The sequence below is a fragment of the Protomyctophum parallelum genome (assembly GCF_964188405.1).
Source record: "Protomyctophum parallelum genome assembly, chromosome: 1".
NCBI classification, from domain to species: domain Eukaryota; kingdom Metazoa; phylum Chordata; class Actinopteri; order Myctophiformes; family Myctophidae; genus Protomyctophum; species Protomyctophum parallelum.
In genome coordinates this window covers 13,370,210-13,389,590 of record NC_139697.1, presented here as the reverse complement: position 1 = coordinate 13,389,590, position 19,381 = coordinate 13,370,210, and the positions used below count along the sequence as shown (strand labels likewise).

At 45.3% G+C, this 19,381-nt stretch overlaps 2 protein-coding genes across 2 annotated transcripts in view; one reads left to right on the top strand and one right to left on the bottom strand.

The window, feature by feature from the left end:
• Positions 1-19,381, top strand: part of kat2b (K(lysine) acetyltransferase 2B) — a 175,812-nt gene that overhangs the window by 141,684 nt on the left and 14,747 nt on the right. The gene's annotated exons all lie outside the window — the stretch shown is intronic.
• Positions 1,499-19,294, bottom strand: LOC310873604 (ubiquilin-4-like). Its single transcript, XM_083786119.1, has 11 exons — positions 19,073-19,294; positions 14,123-14,274; positions 12,986-13,134; positions 11,786-12,048; positions 8,841-8,999; positions 8,429-8,651; positions 8,111-8,250; positions 6,085-6,168; positions 4,915-5,030; positions 4,053-4,377; positions 1,499-3,329 (listed from the first exon to the last, which is right to left on the bottom strand). Exons 1-11 carry the CDS (start codon positions 19,274-19,276, stop codon positions 3,177-3,179), a joined length of 1,968 nt encoding a protein of 655 aa, XP_083642245.1. The 5' UTR covers positions 19,277-19,294; the 3' UTR covers positions 1,499-3,176.

Sequence of the window (19,381 nt, the reverse complement as noted above, 5' to 3'; positions counted from 1 at the left end):
TACTCTGCAAGACATATTCTTTAAATTAATTTATGCATTAAAAGGTGCTGTATGCCCAAGTAAAAAGTGTAATCATTGCTATAGCCGAGTGTTCAGTAACCGGGTTCTCACCAGCTATAGCCACCACTTATGTAGATTAGTGGGTCAAACCAATCAGAAGAGAATAATTTATCAACTTTATTTTAGTGTTCCAATTTTGTCTGCCATTTTCCTTTTTTTCGTCACTTCCAATTATACGTTTGTCCTGTATTCTGTACAAATTCTCTCTCATAACTGAATGAAATCAGTATGCAGACGCAGCTGACCCGAAAGGATATTTTCAGTTAAAGTGCTGGAGAGAAGAGAAGATCCCCATTGTTAATGAACATACACTATAGCAATGATTACTATAGTAATAGCTTTGAACCATAACCATTATAACCATTATTATTATTATTATTATTATAAAAAATAAAACTTAAACCACCTTCAAAATAATGGATTGCAGTTTTAAAACCTCAATTTTGGTTTCGCTGAGCAGTGAAGTGCTCAATTGGGACTGTTCAAATATCACAGCCTAGATACACAGCAGACATTCATTCTCAAAGCTCCATGTAATAAAGAAACCACTTTCATACACTACAGAATGGCCAAACATTCATGACAAGTGTAATTTGGTTCCCTTGTAATGTTTTTGCATCAAAATTGAAATGCCACTTTGAAACACGGCTCAACCTGCAAAAATCGAAATGGGAAAAATTAACATTGCTCCGGATAATTCATTCTCAGTACAAGCTTCAGGAAGAGAAGAAACCAAAGAACCGAACCATAATATTTCTCACAGCTAGGGTTGGGATCTCGTTTAGGTTCAGGATTTGAATGATTCCTTAACGGTTCCCTCTAAGGCTAAGCGGTCCGATTCCTTAATGGTTCCATTCAACAATTCCTATATTTTGAAAAATTTATATAATTTTGGCCTTAATTTTTTTGATAAACGAATTAAATCATACAGCATTGCAGACATTATTGTAGTGGTTCTCAGTGGGGTCCAGGGACCCTCCATGTCATTTCTAGGGGGTTCCAAATGGACCCTTAGGGCCGATTCATACTCCTATTTTAGAGCCGAATAAAAGTCGGTCCGGCGCTGTAGAGCCTACAATGTGACGTCATTTGAGGTTCGGGGGGGGGGGGGGTACCGTCCTAAAGTCGGCTCTTTGGTGCTACTGAAAATTTCTAACGAGCCAAAATCATTTCGGCACTACAGCGCCGAAACAGCGGTAAAATAGGAGTATGAATCGGCCCTTACAAGTCTGTAACTCTCATTTGAATTGGTCCTTGAAATTAAAAGGTTTGAGAAACAGCAGTATTGTAATTGTATAGCAGATCACGTGAAGTCCACATAATAGAGCTCAGACAGTGTGATAAAAGCGGTTTCCGGAAACGGTTCCAAAGGCCTAGTACTCGCAGCACCGTTTCTCTTACCCAAAACAATGAATGAATCGACACCGAGCAAACAGTCTCTTTTTGACCAAGTTTTGTTTTATTCTTTTAGTACAGTACTGTTAAAAGTTAGTTCCAACATGTTGAATTGGGAGATGGATTTTTATCTCTTTTTGTTTTTTCCAGCTGCAGTCAATAGACAAAGCAAAGCTATAGAGCCCCTTGCCAAGGTTACCACAACTACAATGCTGATATTTTCAAAAGCAAGAGAAAGGAAAAAAAAACAACCTAAAATTATGATTTCTTTCTTTACAGGTGGATGATCCGTTAGGACCATACCAGCAGAACAATGATTAGGCTCGTCATTGATGCATTTAAATGATTTCCAAATTAATTTTCAGATTTTTATTTCTTCCTTTCTTTCGATACGAGACAAATGATGATCATCTCTAGGTACTACGTTGCACCAAACAAAAGAAAGAAAGAAGAAAACCTATTAAAATAGATAAACAATCAGATAAAAAAAAAATGAAAGAGGAAAAAAAAGGAAAGCTCATTTGTTTTTTTTAAATTTATTCCATGAATTCTGCCCGCATCTTCTGCTTGGGGGGGTGGGGGGACCGCGACTCTGGTAACTGATTTATGGAGGGGAAAAAAGTAAAAGGGGGGTCTTGAATCGATGCTTGCTTGGCCGGAACACCAATAGGAGGGGGTGGGGTGAATATCTGTCCAGGCTGAGGGGGAGAGGGGATGTAATTCGATGAGAGTGCTCCTATACGGTTTGAGAGCACAGAAGGCACAGTAGTAGTGCCTCGAGAGAAAAGAAAGAGAGAGAATGAGCGAAAGAAAGAAAGACAGAGAGCTCTCTCGCGGCTGAGTGGACTCCCTTATCTGGAATGACAAATCGCAACTTTAGGGAAGTGTGGGGCAGAGAGGACGCTCCTCAAGCACTTGCAATAAATAGTGAGGGTTGTCGGGCAGGATCTGCAGTGTGGTCTCCAGAGAGTGGGGGGGGGGGGGGGGGGGGGGGGGGCGTTTGTATGGGAAAGGGTGTCTTCTTCTTTCGTTCCTTTCTTCGTAACCTACCCCTCTGTGAACCAGGGAGCCGTCTTATTCACGAGGAACGACCAAAATAATAATATCCATCGTCCGAGGTGACAAGCGTGATGGCGGCACATTGCATCCCATCTCTAACTCTTCTAAACCGTCTCTATCCGTGGTCGGGGGGTAACGGTGGGTGGTGGGCCCTCTGTCTGACCGGGGCGACTCTCGCGTTCGGAGGAGACAACGTTGTTAAAAACGGTGAATGAAGTTGGGGGGGTGGGGGGTACGACGACACTTTTCCCCTCTCTTCTGCTCGCCACTTTTTTTCCTCTGAAACACTCGGGGAACACCCCGCACAACGAGCTGAGGAGTGATTCAGTCCAACTCTGCAACACGTTGTTGCCCTGTGGCAGAGATCTCTGTAGATGATGCCGACTCGAGATGAGAAAAAACAAACGGGCTGGCTGGAGGCGAGGCAGGGGGGGGGGGGGGGGGGGGGGGGCGTGTGCAATCTATGAGAGGAAGCAGTAGAATTGGGGGTCATACACATCCTGCCCAAGATTCTTCTGTCAGTTTGGGATCAATCGATTTTTTTCATTTCTCGGTTCAATGCGAGATGCTGCGTGGTTGGTGATGAACGAGTATGTGTGTATGTGTGTGTGTGTGCGGATGAACGTATAGGTGTGTGTGTGTGTGTGTGTGTGCTTATGTCTTTATGAGGGCTGTGAGCCAAGCAGTCTCTCAATAGCGGCGTTGATGTCTCCTCCGGTGGCGAGGAGGGCTTGCAGGTTGGCTTCGCGGTTGATGAACCCCATGGAGTTCAACTGGTCCAGCTGGGACTGGAACCGGACCTCCGGGGTCTGGGTCTGCAAGGGAGGGGGAAGGGTTACAATGTTACACCACAGTGGACAAGGCCACATGGGCCTGGGGGGGCGGATTCTAGCCTGTGGCTGAAAATCTGTATTTACTGTACATTTTAGTGCACATGTTGATGGCTACAGATGTTATTAGCTTACCAATGAATAAAAAAAACAAAGAAGGTCGCACTCAGAAATAAGTCAATGTTTTGTTTTACTTTTCATGCCACATCAAAGCCTGTATCATTTGGAGAGTTGCAACATACAAAACACATGTTTTACAGCAGTTTGTGGTAAAAAAAAAAAACAACGCAAAAAGAACGGTAATGACTCTGAGCTGACTGATAGGAGGATGACATCGGATTTCACCGACAGCATGTTGTTTAAGTGTGACTTACGAAACATTTTAGCCCAGCTGCTGTTTTAATGGTCAAGGTTTATCCATGTCCATGAAATGAAATGAAAACCAACTTGTTCCCGAGATGCATGAAATAATAGCAAAAGCAAAGTCCTCGTGTTGCACAATAAATGGTGACATATCAAAACACACAACCAACATGAACAGAGGTCAGTGTCACAGCACAAGTGGTGAACAACCAACACAGTGCGTTTGTTCATGTTCATGTTTTGACAAAAAGCGACTCTTTCAAAGAAAATAAAAACTGTGGCAAGGCAATAATATGTTAACGTTATGGATTTGAAGCAGTGTGTGTGCGTGTGTGTAGCACGTACCGGTGCACCTCCTACTCCTCCTCCCCCTCCCCCAGCGAACATCTGGAGCATCTGCTGCATGAGCTGCTGCTGGGCGGCACTCGTCCCCGCCGGCGCGCTGGGCGAGGGGGCGGCGTTCTCCGGAGCTACACCCCCACCCGTGGGCATGGGGGTGGCGGGCATGCCGGGGATTCCTCCGGGCATGCCGGGGATTCCTCCGGGCATGCCGGGAATTCCACCGGGCATGCCGGGGATTCCACCGGGCATGCCGGGGATTCCACCGGGCATGCCGGGGATTCCACCGGGCATGCCGGGGATTCCACCGGGCATTCCACCGGGCACCAGACTGACGGAGAGAGAGAGAGAGACAGAGGGAGTCAGTAGAACATCTACGTCAGTGGTTTTCAACCAGTGGTCCGGGGACCACCAGTGGTCCTTGAGGGGGTTCCAGGTGGTCCCGAGCTGAAACATTACTTAATTTACCAAGGAGTCTACAGAATTACAGCATGGAGTGTATGTTCAAAATCATATCCAAGTTTCTTTGGTTTTGGGTCAGCAAGTCTAAATCTCATCAAAGGGTGGTCCGTGGCTCAAATGCTGAAAAGAATAATGGGCCTTGATATGAAAAAGGTTGAAAACTACTGTACTACGTACATCACTGGTTCTACGATCTGGGAACCATCGGCAAAAAAAAAAAAGATAGGAAAAAAACAGTGCCCTCTGCTGTCCACCATGACGAAACAATGACTGACACCAAATGGAATTTTATTCAAAAGACTACGACATCAAAACTAAATCAAAATGTGCTGTCAAAAGAAACACTGGAGCCCATTTTGAGAAGCACTGATCTACATGATGGCGGTGTGAGTCTGTGTGCGTGTACCTGGGCATAAGTCCTGGTGCCTCTGTCTGCAGTGTCTGCAGGCCTTGCTGGATCTGCATGAGGGCCTGCATGGCCCGCGGGTTGGTCATTACCGACAGCGCCTCTGGGTTCTGCATCTAGAAAGTAATAGAAAGATCTGCATTATGATCAATTCGGTCAGTCAGGTAAGACACTCGATAGAGTTGCCCTGGCTGAGCCACAGGGCTCAAGCATTCAAATACAATAAACCTCATTTTTATTTAGTTTTCATTCATTTCATTTCATTTGCAACACGCGTTAGGCCTTTCCCCCAAATAATTATTACATAAATAAAAGTTCAAATAAACACGTAGTAAAGTAATAACATTCTTAACTCATCTACTGGCTATTTGTGTCAGTCTGTGTCCCTTCCCTGCCGAGGTCTTTTCAGCTGGATATCTTAGACATTAACTCCCGGGCCGAGAACCGGAAGTTAGCAACAGCTATGTCGAGTTAGGGTTAGTTATGAGCTCATTTGATCAAAATCTCAATTTGGGAAAAGAATCCGAGATAAAAATGGGTTTTAAATTTTCAGTTAACATTGAAGTGGACGGAGGGGAATCTTTTCACTGACGGACCATTCCCTGTAATGTTTATTGATTGCCTAGCAACGGAGACATATCCAGACGGTGGTCTGGTTAGCGATCTCACTGAATCAATAAAATAAAAATCCAAAGGTCATTCAAGTCGTGCATGGCAGTAAATTACCCAATACACCACATTTACACAATTGCACATGTATACAGGTGCGTGCGCCTGCTCACTAAAACATGGCAAAATATTAAGCTTATGTTCTCCGAGTGCACAGGCTATGAGTGAGTATATGTATGCATGTCTGTTTTCTGTCTGTGTACAATCCATCTGCAAGAGTGTGTCTGTGCATGCAACGGTGCAGTACTTAGTTTAGACAGTATTTGGTTTAGACTAGTCATTGGTTAGACCAGTCATTAGTCCTACAACTACAACCTATCTCAAACCCTCACCCTAACCTCCCATGGGGCAGCACACCTAAACCTAACCTTAACCCATGTCTAACCAATGACTAGTCTAAACTAAGTATGCACCCCTGCAGAACTAGTTGGATCATGAGTCAGATTCTGAGACGTTCCATGGCCTGGCGTTGGCTGTATTGTACAGTGTGTTCTACAATACCTGTTGCAGAAAAACAGGCAGCTGGGATCTGAACTGCTCCTGTAGCTGTGGGTTTCCAGCGAACAAGGGGTTATTCATCAATACCTGGATGAGAGAGAAAGACGGAGAGACACAGATGGACAATCAGTTAAACGAGAGAATTGAGAGACGGGGGAAGAGAGAGAGCACTAGTTTCAGTTCAACTGTGTGAGAAATACAGTGTCCAATACACAAGATCTGGAGGAGAGAGGAGGAAAGTATAGGAATTTGAGTATTGGAATTTGGCCATTCAACTGACGGTGGAAGTTGAATTCGGCTTAATAGTAAGTACCATCCTAAAGCCCTAAAAGGAAGTTACGTTGATATTATACTATACTATCCGTTTACATTCCCATTGCAGAAGATCTGTCACGATCTGGTGGAGGAAAAAAAATAGACGGCTTCCGGGGGAAGTACTATACATACAACAGCCAATCAGTGTTGTACCCGAACGCGTTCAAAGAACGATCGTTCACGAACTCGTTCACATTTAGGGTGAACGTGAACTGAACGTACTGTATTTCTGTTTGATGAACGTCATTGTGAACGCGTTCATTTCTGGCGTGTGTGAACGTCACTTTTTCACGTTCAACTTTCGTTCAAGAGTGAGTGTTTCAATAGAGTCTTCCAGGCGAAATCCCCGGCACTAAAACACACCCTAAACAGGCCTTAATATTTAGCTGAAAACCCACCAATAAGTCCCTATCCGACACAAATTAACTAATCTTTCTCAGCTGTCACTGGAGCGCGCATGTAGCTACTGCATGATGATCATGCACGCTGACAGACAGCAGCAGACACTGTCCCAACTCCTAACAAACACTGAGGGAACTTGTTGTTTGATTAAACATAATGTGCCACGAAAAATAGCTTCCAATAGCTTAGTTGGTTATTATCGCGTCGAGAAGATACGTGTCCATAATATCGCCACGAACGGCCAACAAAAGACATCTCTCTTCCACAGGCTCTGAGAACATTCAGAAACTTTTGCCTTCACAATAAAAGTATGTGCCAATTCGGTGGCATTTCACATTGCAAAAGAGCAATTTTTGTAAAATGTAAAAAATATATAAAAATTAAAGCAAAAAAATAACGAAAAAGAACTATAATAGTTCATTTTTCAAAAGATGAACTTTAGTTCAAAATTTTGGATGATGAACTATGAACGGAACTAGTTCATTTTTTAAATTTTGAACTGTGAACTGAACTAGTTCCTAAAAAAAAAAGAACTTTCCCAACACTGCAGCCAATAAACAAGTGCCTTTCTCCCCATGAGAGGAGATAAGGCCGAGAATGAGGTTGGACTCCAGGGCAAAGCTCAATTAAATTAGAATGGATGAGACATGACTGTTTCAGTGTGACCAAAGAACTGATCTTTAAGCTAACAATGCATCATGACGCGACCACGTTGTTTGCTTGAAGATCATGCCGCAGTTGCACGTGAAGCTTAGAGACAAAAGACAGGGGCGGCGGTGGCTCAGGGGTAGAGTGGCTGGATGGTAACCGCAAGGTCACCAGATCAAACCCGGGCTCCCCCAGAGTTACTGTCGAAGTGTCCTTGAGCAACCCCTAATTGCTCCTGATGTGCTGGTTGGTGCCTTGCATGGTTTCCGCAGCCATCGGTGTATGAATGTGTGTGTGAATGGGTGAATGTAATGCACAATCTCTGTAAAGCGCCTTGGATAAAGGGGCGATATAAATGCACCATTTACCATTTCCAATCCCCGCTGCTCTGTGTGTAGGAGTGTCCGTGTGCTGCTCAGTGTCTGGGGCCTATTGACCCACTGCACAGCAGCCGTAGCCCAGATCCCCTTCATTACAATTCATTGGAAACTGCAGCAGCACCACACAACATCAATCTGTCCTCCACACAGAACAGGAATGGAATATCAAAGAGTTCTGTGGGAGAAGACTACCTGTCTGTGTGTGTGTGTGTGTGTGTGTGTGTGTGTGTGTGTGCATGTATGTGTGTGTGTGTGTGTGTGTGTGTGTGTGTGCACTCGGAGACCTGGGAAGCCAGCTCTGGGTTCTGGGAGAGTGACGTCATCATACTGCGCATGTAGGGAGCAGACAGCATGTTCTGCATTAGCTGGGGGTTCTCTGAGATCTGTTGCATCAGACTCTGCATGCCTGGACTGTTGAACATGCCTGGGGAACCAAGGACAGCCATTAGTGTGTGTGTGTGTGTGTGTGTGTGTGTGTGTGTGTGTGTGAGAGAGAGAGAGAGAGAGAGAGAGAGACGCATGTCAGTCAGTAACACTCAAAAAAAGGAAGAACAAAGCAGGACATTTCGTTTGAAATCTTTGACCAACACGCTCCCTCGTACCGTTGCCAAGGCTGGCGGCGTTGATGCCCAGCGGGTTGGAGACACTGGGGTTAGTGCCAGCGGTGCTGCCGAGGCCTCCTGTGGTGCTGCCTCCGCCCTCGGACCCCCCGGTGGAGGCGGGGGGTCCCCAGGGGTTCGGCAGGGGCTCGCGGTTCTCCGTCCTCGACGGCTGGGCGCCGGGGTCGGTGTTGCCCCCGAGGGCCGAGAAGGGATTATTACCAAACTGCAGAAAAGTCGGACAAAAGGATGTCAAGGTTTACCAAGCTTTTTCTTGCAGGCCACTTTTAGCTATAGTCTTATGCAAACCTTCTTTAGGGAAAACAAGAGTTGTACATTTCATTTGCATAAAATCCAGGCTGCTTCACAAGTATCACACACAAGGACTCGGTTGTTAACAGCTGGCCTAGCTTACCTGTTCTCTGGCGGCACTGAACATGGGCTCCTGGATGTCCGTGTACATCCTGCGCAGGGCGTTGTAGCCTCCTGGGATGCTCTCCAGATTGCTGAGAGCCCGGTCCTGGTTGCGCATCATCTCCTGCATCATGGCTGGGTTCCTGGCTAGCTCCATGGTCTGGGGGAGCAGAGGAGAAAGGAGGCCTTGAATATACATTGTTGTGCACACTGCACAGAATATAGCATGAGTTTGTAGATCTGCTATTTTGGGGTATAAATGCGGCTTAAAAGGAGAAAAAAGGAAAAGAAATCACAGAATATCTTGCGTCGCTCCATGTATTAGAATCGGGAAAAAGGTCTATACATGGTCTATAGCTAAACCTGACAATCCGTTTGAAAGTTACAAGCCGTTGAAACACGAGTGCTTTTCCAATGGAGTGATTCAGAGTGGGGGCATCAGACCCAGTGCTGTGCGCATGCATACGATCCGGTCAAGTCATCAGCGTGTTACTACACCAAGACACCATTGGTGTTCCATAGGTTAGCGAACAGCACCCTCCAGTGTAAGAAGTCATCAATAGCATCAACGGCAGAGAAAACGCTAAGATGCTCCTCAGCCCTAAAGAAAACTGGCAGCCTCCGCTAATCAGCCACAGGATCTGAACACAGTCATGGCTGGATGACAGCGACCGAGCCCTGCTTACGACACTGGTGTTACACCAGTTTAGTCAGTCAGACAGCTTGGTGTTTCCCAAGTGGTACGATTAGATAGCCTTCATGTAATGTGACAGCCAGAGTTATCTTCTAGACACACGCAAAGGAAAAGAGATCTTGAACTTATTCACCACACCTTAAAAGGATCCCTGGCCAATGAGAAAATATGCCTCAAAACATTATACTTGCCCTCTACAACTAAAATATAAAAATAAAAACACCTTAAATATTGTATTGTCCCCGGGACACACGCAGGCACGCACGCACACACACACCTTCGGTTGGTTAACTGGTCAATATTATTATTAAGTCTAAAATTACACAACATCTTGCAAAGAACATTCACAAGTATAAACAAAATGTGATTTCCAAAACTCCTATCAAGTTCAAAGCAAGTTGTTATCAGCAGAAATATTATATACTACTGTCTGATAAGGTTAACAAGTTGACGTTTTGACAATTAGGCTTAATTTCAACAAAATGTTTTCATTTCTCAACTGTAAATAACACTGCATGCGAGTCAACGGACAGCTTTAGGACTGTTAGACTAGTTGTCAAAGCTGGAAGGTTTTGGGTGTTCTTGTTCTTGACAGGCTGGGATGGCTTAGGGTCGACGACAGAGTACAGCATCTTGCAATGGGTCTGGTCCACAAGATTCGATACACCACCAAGATACCCATGTACCTGTCTAAATACTTCCTTAATGTAAACGAAGTCCACACCCACAACACCAGAGGGAGTGCAACAAACCATGTACAACCCAAAAATCTTACTAATCTAAACCATAAAACAACTAGTTGTCTTGTGAGGACCAGGAAAATGCTCCTCACAATAGTTCTCATTCACAACGGCGTTTACGCTCATAACGTGGCGGTGCGTGAGCGGACAGGCATTTACAAGGATTCCCACATTACGTTGGGATTCATGGCCATCTCCGTGAACTTGACGGCTTTAGTCTTCATGCTGAATCAATAGAAAGTTCCCAAATCTCAGATAAAATATGTAGGCATGTGTCCGCAACATTGGTCAGCACATAAAAAAAATTATATAGCCTATATAAAAGCCAAGTATCACTCATGCCTATATGAATGCAGTCTAGAGGCAAGTTGGCCTAGAGTCCCATACAGAAACTGCCCCCGAGCCCGACACGTTTTTATTTATTTATTAGGCCATTTCTAGCATGCGCGATTCGCTGCTCACTCTCGGCAGACAGTGCAACGCGTTGTGAGCTTGTAGATCGGCTCTCCCATCTCCCCCCTGCAAGCTAAATCGAGGGTTACTGCGGCCGTCGGCTACAGTAGGCTATATAAAAGAAATAGAAGACCACATTAGCCTATAGAGCGTCGCAGTCCCTCCCCCTTTCAGAACAACGTGTGGCCCAGGAAATGAATCCCAATGCATTTTTCCCATAGGCATTTCTTAACGTATTTATTGAAAGACCTTTTAAGCGTCGTACGAAGCCAACTCGTCGTGACAAATCATGACAACAAACACAATTTTTCGGGCCAAACAAAAAATTAGAAAGTAGGAAAAAACGGCAGGTTACAACACTTTTTTGGTTGTTTTTCTTCTTTGTAATTATTTGTTTGGTCCAAAATATTGTGTGTGGTCATGATTTGTCACGACAAGAGTTGGCTTCGTACGACGCTTAAAAGGTCTTTAAATAAATACGTTAAGAAATGCCTATGGGAAAAATGCAATGGGATTCATTTCCTGGGCCACTCGTTGTTCTGAAAGGGGGAGGGACTGCGACACTCTATAGGCTACTGAATGGCATCAGCGTGTTTGAAAGTTGGCCAGTCATATCATAGTTTTAAGCCAGCTCACCTCCACTCGCGCTTGTTCACAAACATGACGGACAGACAGACAGACAAGAAAGGCTGTTGATGATGATTATTATTACCACTGTAACTCGCTGATCAGCATATGTTGACAGAGACTCAGCCAATTAAAGTTTCACGTAGGCCTAATGCCTTTGCTGCAAGCACCTATATCTGCCTCCATTTGCGTCGTGGTATTCATTTATAATAATGTATATTGATCACATGGAGGCCACACACAGAATAGTTTAACTCTTACGTAGCTTCATCGTTCGGATGAATACGATATCATTACGCATCACCTTTACACTGTGGTGTATTTCTCCTTTGTGAATGAGGACCAATGTTCCTAGTTCTCAAGCTCTACCACACTTGTGGGGACATTTGGGCCTCACAAGTACAGCAATACACACACACACTCTTCTCTCACCTGTCTCATGAGCTCGGGGTTGTTGAGCATGTGGGAGATCTCGGGGTTGCGCTCCATCAACGTCTGCATCTGGGGGTTGGCCACGATCATCTGTCTCATCAGGTCGGGGTTGGACATCATGTTCTGCACCAGCGGGTTCTCCATGATCTGCGACAGCATCTCAGGGTTGGACATCAGCTGCCTCTGCATCTGCTGCTGCAGCTCCATGAAGTTGGCCGAGCCCATGCCCAGCCCCGCCAGGTTGGATAGGTCCCCGAACCCGGCTGGGGAGAAAAAGGGTGGGGGTCATTTATTGAGATGGAGCTCTTCGGCTGCCACAACACTGTCGGGCAGAAACCTAGTAACTCCTCATTTCATCTGTTTATGTTTGGGTGTGTGTGTGTGTGTGAGACTCACTCAGGAGGTTGGTGCCTGTACACTGTAGTGCGTGTGTGTGTGGTTGGTGTAATGTGTGTGTGTGTGGTGGAGTGTGTGGAACTTGACTTGAGTCTGTGTGGTGTAGTGTACACGTGGGTGAGTGGTGTAGTGTGTGTGTGTGTGTGTGTGTGTGTGTGTCTGCGTGCGTGTGTGTGTGGTTGGTGTGTAGTGCGTGTGTAAAATGGTGCATTTATATAGTAAATGGTGCATTTATATAGCGCCTTTATCCAAGGTGCTTTACATAGTGCATTACATTCACCCATTCCCACACCGATTGCGGCGGAAGCCATGCATGGTGCCAACCAGCACATCTTGAGCAATTTGGGGTTCAATGTCTTGCCCAAGGACACTTCGACATGTAGACAGGAGGAGCCGGGATTCGAACCACCGACCCATGGATCATTGGACGACCTGCTCTACCTCCTGAGCCACAGTCGCCCCGCTACAAACTCAGGTCAGGAGGTTGGGTGTCTGTGTGGTGTAGACTGTGTGGGGCGACTGTGGCTCAAGAGGTAGAGCAGGTCATCCAATGATCCATGGGTCGGCGGTTCGAATCCCGGTTCCTCCTGTCTACATGTCGAAGTGTCTTTGGGCAAGACACTGAACCCCAAATTGCTCCCGATGTGCTGGTTGGTACCTTGCATGACTTCTGCCGCAATCAGTGTATGAATGTGTGTGTGAATGGGTGAATGTAATGCACAATCTATGTTAAGCGCTATATAAATGCACCATTTACCATTTAAATCTGTAGCGTATGTGTGGGTGGTGTAGTGTGGAACTCACTCAGGAGGTTGGGTGTCTGTGTGTTTGGAGGGTTGGGGCCGCTGGAGGTCGACGTGGAGTTGGGGTTGGAGGCAGGGTTGGGACTGGAGGCACCACCTGCCTGGGTGGAGGAGGAGCTGGGGGACGAGGAGCTAGCGCCATCTGATGCCCTGGAGGTCGGAGGAATGATCGGAATGACGTTTAGTTGGTTCGGAAATGATGAGTAAGAACACTGATGTCCAAAAATAATAAACCATGCGTACGATGGATTCTAAGCGGCGTAGAGGATTTATCATTTTGTACTAATATTTTAATTGGTTTTGATTCATGTCAAGTGTCTTGTGTCAGAAGGCCAGCCCATATGGACTTACAAGACACTATGCTTGTGACATTTTATTTATGAATATGTGCAAATGTAAGCATGGCGCTGAGCATGCTTACATGGTACACAACACCAGCACCCGTTAATAAAATGGTCAAATTAAAAAGGACGACAATACATTAAAGGTATATTCAGTGATTTCACTCAAAAAACCTTAGGTTTCGTTTTTGGCTGTGGGACCCAGCCTTTCGTCCAATCAGGATAGAGAGTCAAAAACGAAACCTACGGTTTTTTGACCCCCAGGGGTTAACTAGGGACAGGGAGGAACTCCTTATATGGTCAGCACACTCTATAGTAGGGAGGATTATCACAACAAAACATATTTGAATTAAGTGAAATCACTGAATATACCTTTAACAGCACATCTACATCATGTAATCCAATTCATAACCATTAAACTATTTAACCATGATTGAATAAATGCCAATTAGGTCAATTTGAATGAGGAGGGTGTTGTTGGCAATTCATTAGTTACCCAGGGAGTAACACAGGCTGTACAGGAGGTGTGCATGAGCTGTCGGGTTAAGTGTGAGCACATTTGAAAAAATATCCAATTATCTTACAAACCCTCTAAATGCTGTTTGTAGGAGGGAATTTAGAAGATATTGCTACACAATGCTGATGAATAAAGTCACACCATCTTAATGCACTATGCCTCACTAATGGAGCATTATGTTTGCACAGTCCAGTGATATACAGCTTCCAGTTCATATATGTCATATCTGACCTCCACAAGAACCTTTAATACCATTCCGTTAAGATGACGTGTGCCTTACTTGTGTGCCGTCTTTATGACAAGGTGAACGGTCAACCCATCCTTTATGCCATGCTGGGCGAGGCTGTCGCCGTCCTTTAAGATCTTCCCTGCGAAGATCAGAACCAGCTGGTCCTGCTTAGCTTTGAACCGCTGTGAGATCTCCTCCTTAAACTGAGAGAGAGAGAGAGAACAAAATGGAATTAGCGTACGAGCCTAAGGGACAAGAAAGCTAGCTAGCAGTGCTGCAGCCTGCACGATTCTTGCTCAATGTGAATCTTGATTTTCCTCCACAAGAATAAGAGATCATGATTCTCATTTTTTCCATGAAAATATTTATTGTTCAAAATGTGGCACCTGGAGCCAACTATTGTGGATTTAAACAGACATCAAAGTGCTTGACTTAAAACTCTTAACCCATTTAGACCTGAGGACGCATCTGTGTCACCTTATAGCTTGTAACCACTTTAACGATTATTTTTAAACTTTAGCTGTTGAAAAATAGCAGATCTACAAGTTCGTAGTGCAGCACTCTGTGCAGCACTACGAGCTTGTAGATCTGCTATTTTTGAAAAATCTTGAAAATGTGTGATCTGAATATATATTCTTTCATACACAGCAAGCAAAGCTTAAAATGAGATCCCATAGGTGTCTGAATATTTCTTCGATTAATCGTGCAGCACTCTAGCTAGCAGATGAGGGACAGAGAGACTGTGTGTGTGTGTGTGTGTGTGTGTGTGTGTGTGTGTGTGTGTGTGTAAGAAAGAGGGGGAGAGTCTGTGGGATAAAAGGATGAGAGAAGAAAGAAATGCCCTTTGCTATGTCTGTATCTAAAGCCCAACACACACCGTCTGTGAAGAGGGTGCGCAGCGACGCGCCACAGTATTGCCGCTTGTCATAGCCGCACAGATGCGGTGCGCTACCGCGCGGCTGGCCAGCCACGCCCACAGATACCCGGATGGAGGCCATGTGGTAACGCCTGGGAAATAGAACAGCGGCGTATCGGAGCGCCAGGCGAGGCGTGAACGCGCGCCAGCGCGCGTCTGACGCCGTCGGTGTGGGATAGGCTCATTGAAAATAACGGAGGCGGCTGTTTTGACGCATGGCGTTCACAGACGGTGTGTGTTGGGCTTATATTATGTATTGTATTGTATACTTTTTGTAAACTATTTATGAATCTGTGCTCCATACCATGTGAACATGGTTGTGAGAATGGTGAAAAGGACAGACGTCTTCAGAACCCTGGCTGTGAAATCTGGTTTTGTTCTGTTGAAACCCTCTGGTTTCAAATATCTCATTTCTAAGAAACTCCCTCTAACTTTATCCTAATATCCTATTAGCACTGGTCTATTGCCACAATTGCCCAACAGCCAAAGCTTCACTTGTGAAAAGTCTAACAGCCCCTCCGCACGCCACCCTGATTCCAATTTCATTTGAAATGAAAAGCCTGCAACCAATTCTTTCAAGGCCAGACATCATCTCTTCTGAATAGGAGGGAACACTCTCAACAGAATGAGAGTGGATTTATTGAAAATGGAGGACCCTTAAAACAAATATTACCGGTAGTACTTAATGCTTTCCTTGGATATATCCTTGCAGTAGCAGTTTTTGTATTGACCTGTACTTTATTTTGAACTTTACCCATTCTGCAAATTTCAAATCAATCAAATAACAAAGTTGTCTGTGCTTAGGCTAATCTGTCCACAATTATCCAGTAAATTGTATCATTTTCATGAACCTATATTCAAATAGACTAGCCTATTAGATCTGATCTTTAACCCATTTTGGGGCGGGAACCCCTTTTGGTGTTAGCATTAGGTTATGCTTTAGCTATTGAAAAATAGCAGATCTACAAGCTCTTATCACACCACCGAGTGCGCGCTACGAGCTTGTAGGTCTGCTATTTTTGAAAAATCGGGAAAAAAACTGTCCGGATGTAGAAAACATTTTTTGAATCTGATCTCAGGTCAAACGTCAAAATGGGTTAACTAAAGACTGTGCAATTTGGTATTCAAAGCAAAAACACCTCTAGATTGTCCTCAATCATTTACACATGCTGGGATGCTAGACAGACTCCACTTCAAGTTCAGCCACAAGATGTTCAAATACATTTACAAGATTCAAACACCCACATATCAAGACAGCTTAGAAAACAAATCTTAATGGTTACACGGTTAGATCAACTAAAACCCTGTCAAAAACTGAGATCATTTTATTCAGCCCCCCTACTTCAAAGTTCAACCCTCTTATTACACTCACAACTTGGTTCCCTTTCCACAAAATGTCACATCTGCAGCCCGCAATCTCGGTGTGATTTTTGACTCAGACTTAACTTTGAATAAACAGGTAACAACAGTCGTACAATCATGCTATTTCCATTTAAGAAATATTGCAAAAGTCAAGCCTTTACTGTCAGCTCCGGAACTCGAGATAGTCATACTAACATGCCCTCATTTCATCACGCCTCGACTACTGCAATTCCCTCTACTCCGGCCTTAGTAAGAAAACCACATCCCGCCTACAGTTAATCCAAAATTCTGCTGACCGACTGCTTACCAACACCAAGAAACGAGAGTGAGACCATATTACACCTGTACTTGCGACTCTGCACTGGCTGCATGTGAGCGCCAGATGCGACTTCAACATTTTACTCATTACATATAAAGCCCTAAATGGGCCCCTGTCTACATCCTCGAAATGCTGTCCCCACCTAAATCTGAACCCATCCTCAGATCTTCAGATAAGGCCCTACTTGAGGTCCCTAGGACGAACCTAGTCACCAGAGGTGATCGGGCCTTTGCTGCCCGGGCACCTAGATTTAATACGGAACGCTTTACCGGTGCATGTAAGGTTAGCACCATCTGTGCCTGTGTTTAAGTTACTTTTAAAAACTCACCTTTAAACAGAATGTTACCCTATCTATAGGAGATTGTGGCCTTGTGGTTAGAATGTCCGCCCTGAGACTGGGAGGTTGGGGTTCGATCCCCAGCCGGGTCATACCAAAGACTCTCAAAATGGGACCCAATGCCTCCCTGCTTGACACTCAGCATCAAGGGTTGGATTGGGGTGTAAGTCCCTGCGACATACTAGCGTCATGTCCAGGGGGTGTACTTGTACATCAAGCTGCCTCACGCTACAGAAACAGGAGATAGGCTCCTGCCCTATGGGCCTCATGGCTCGGCAAGGCTACTTACTTATAGGAGATTGTACATATTCAACTGCTGCTATTTGTCTTCTTTTCCTTTTGCGTTTCCCGTTTTCAAACTGCTCTTGATTGTGACTTGCTATATGTTGTTTTTGTTTTTTAACCTTGTACTGTACAGCACTTTGGAACCTTGTTTTGAAAGTTCATTATCATTACTATGTACACTCTTGACCAGTGGTTCTCTCAAATTGGGATCTGTGGACCCTCAGGGTTCCTTGAAAGGGTTCCAAATGGTCCCTTATTATGGGTCTGTATTATTAACTCTGAAAATGTACAAATTGACCTGTACATTTATTTTTGGTTATTTATGGAGATTTGAAATTAAAAGGTTATTTGACATTTAGCAAGCCATGTCTTATTTGGAGAAAAAAAAAAGTGACAAATAGCCATTAACAGAATTGAACACTAGGCCAACAATAAAGGACTGCGCAGACAGGAGAGCGTTTTAAACATAAAGAAAGCCAGTGTTGTATTGTAGTCACACTAGACTAGAGTGTAGACAAAAACAACTGTGACAAACAGGACACACAGGACAGACAACAACCTGTGAGAGCACAGTCAATCAGAGAGGCACACAGGGTCAGCGAGCTATGGCAGAATGTTCTAGACTACGAAAGCAAAACCTAGCTTGTTGCAGCTCTATTCTTTACGCTGAAATGAGTCATAACAAAAAAGCGCCCGGGTTTAATATTGGGACAACCAGACCAGCCATTGCTAAAGCAAACCAACCACCGTTAATGGCAGCAAAAGCAACAAGAACAGCAAACTCATCAGCTGACACTTGTTTGGCTAAACCGCTAGGCGTGAACCCTTCTAGCAGCCGGTTAGCATAGCACCCCCCCCACTCACGTCGTAGCTATAAACCCTCCTATAGACTCTACCCGGCCTTTGCTAAAAAGTATTCTAACAACAAATACATACTATCTGTCAACATAACTATACACGTTTACGGGGCGTCCATTTCAACTGATGGCCCACATGACAGCCGGCCGGCCAAGCAGACTAGCAGAGTGATAAAACACGGCTAACTAGCTAGCTAGCCCCCGCCGTGGCTAAACATGCTGGCCAGTGGCTACTAGAGCCAGTTCGAAACGTAGCTCCTTGCGGCTAACATGCTAAAAGGCTAGCCCTCCGTGGACAGGGTCTCATTTCGCTTTCACAGGTTGCAGATCCGGCCTAGGGGCGGATATGGACATTGTTTTTCCATTGTGTTTGATGTCTTGTTATTTTTTGAATGTATCGTTTCTGATGTTAGATATTATGTTGTTTTTGATGCTAGGACTTTGGAAAAGGTGCTATATAAATACAAATTCAATCATATGTCTTGCGTGCAAACCAGCGGATACAGTAGGGCGGGCTCTGTGCCGGATCTGATATTCTGAGCCCCCCCCCCCAGAGAAGCGAAATAGAAACCAGGCTTCCCAGTTCCCGCACACACATCAGTCTCTGCGAAAAGCCAGGCTAGTAGCTAACATGCTAACACGAGCGGAGCCCTCCAGCAGCCTCCAGTTCCAGTCACCAATTCGGCTAACCAGTGCTAACTAGCATGCTAACGTTAGCATCGGGGGTTTTGGCCGGCACGGCGGCTGGCTGACTGGCTGGCTAAGGGGGCTCGCCGGATCAGAGAGTGGGCAGGGTGGGTGCATGACCTGGGTCCGTGCCGCTAGTAGCAAGAAGCAAGCCGAAGCTCCATATATCAGCACTATCTGTATGTGTGTGTGAGGGAGAGAGAGAGGGACACACACACACCGACCCAGTGAGACCCACCTGAGTGACCGACGCATCCTCCGAGATGGCGATCTCCTCCTTGTCTTTGGGGGTCTTCACCGTCACCTTGATGATGGTGCCTCCCTGCTCTTGTGGTGACTCCTCGGCCGCCTCGGCGGGTCTGGTGGTGGCGGTGTCTTCGGTGTCGTTGTCGTCGTTGTTGTTGTTGTTGTTAGCAGGATCCGCGGCGCCGTTGTCAGCCATCTTTACTCCTCCGATGGATGGAACACAGGCAGGGAGGGGGGCGGGGGGGTTGTTGGCGTCGACTTCCGGTTCGCACGAGGTCAGAGTTTCTGGTTTATTTCCAGA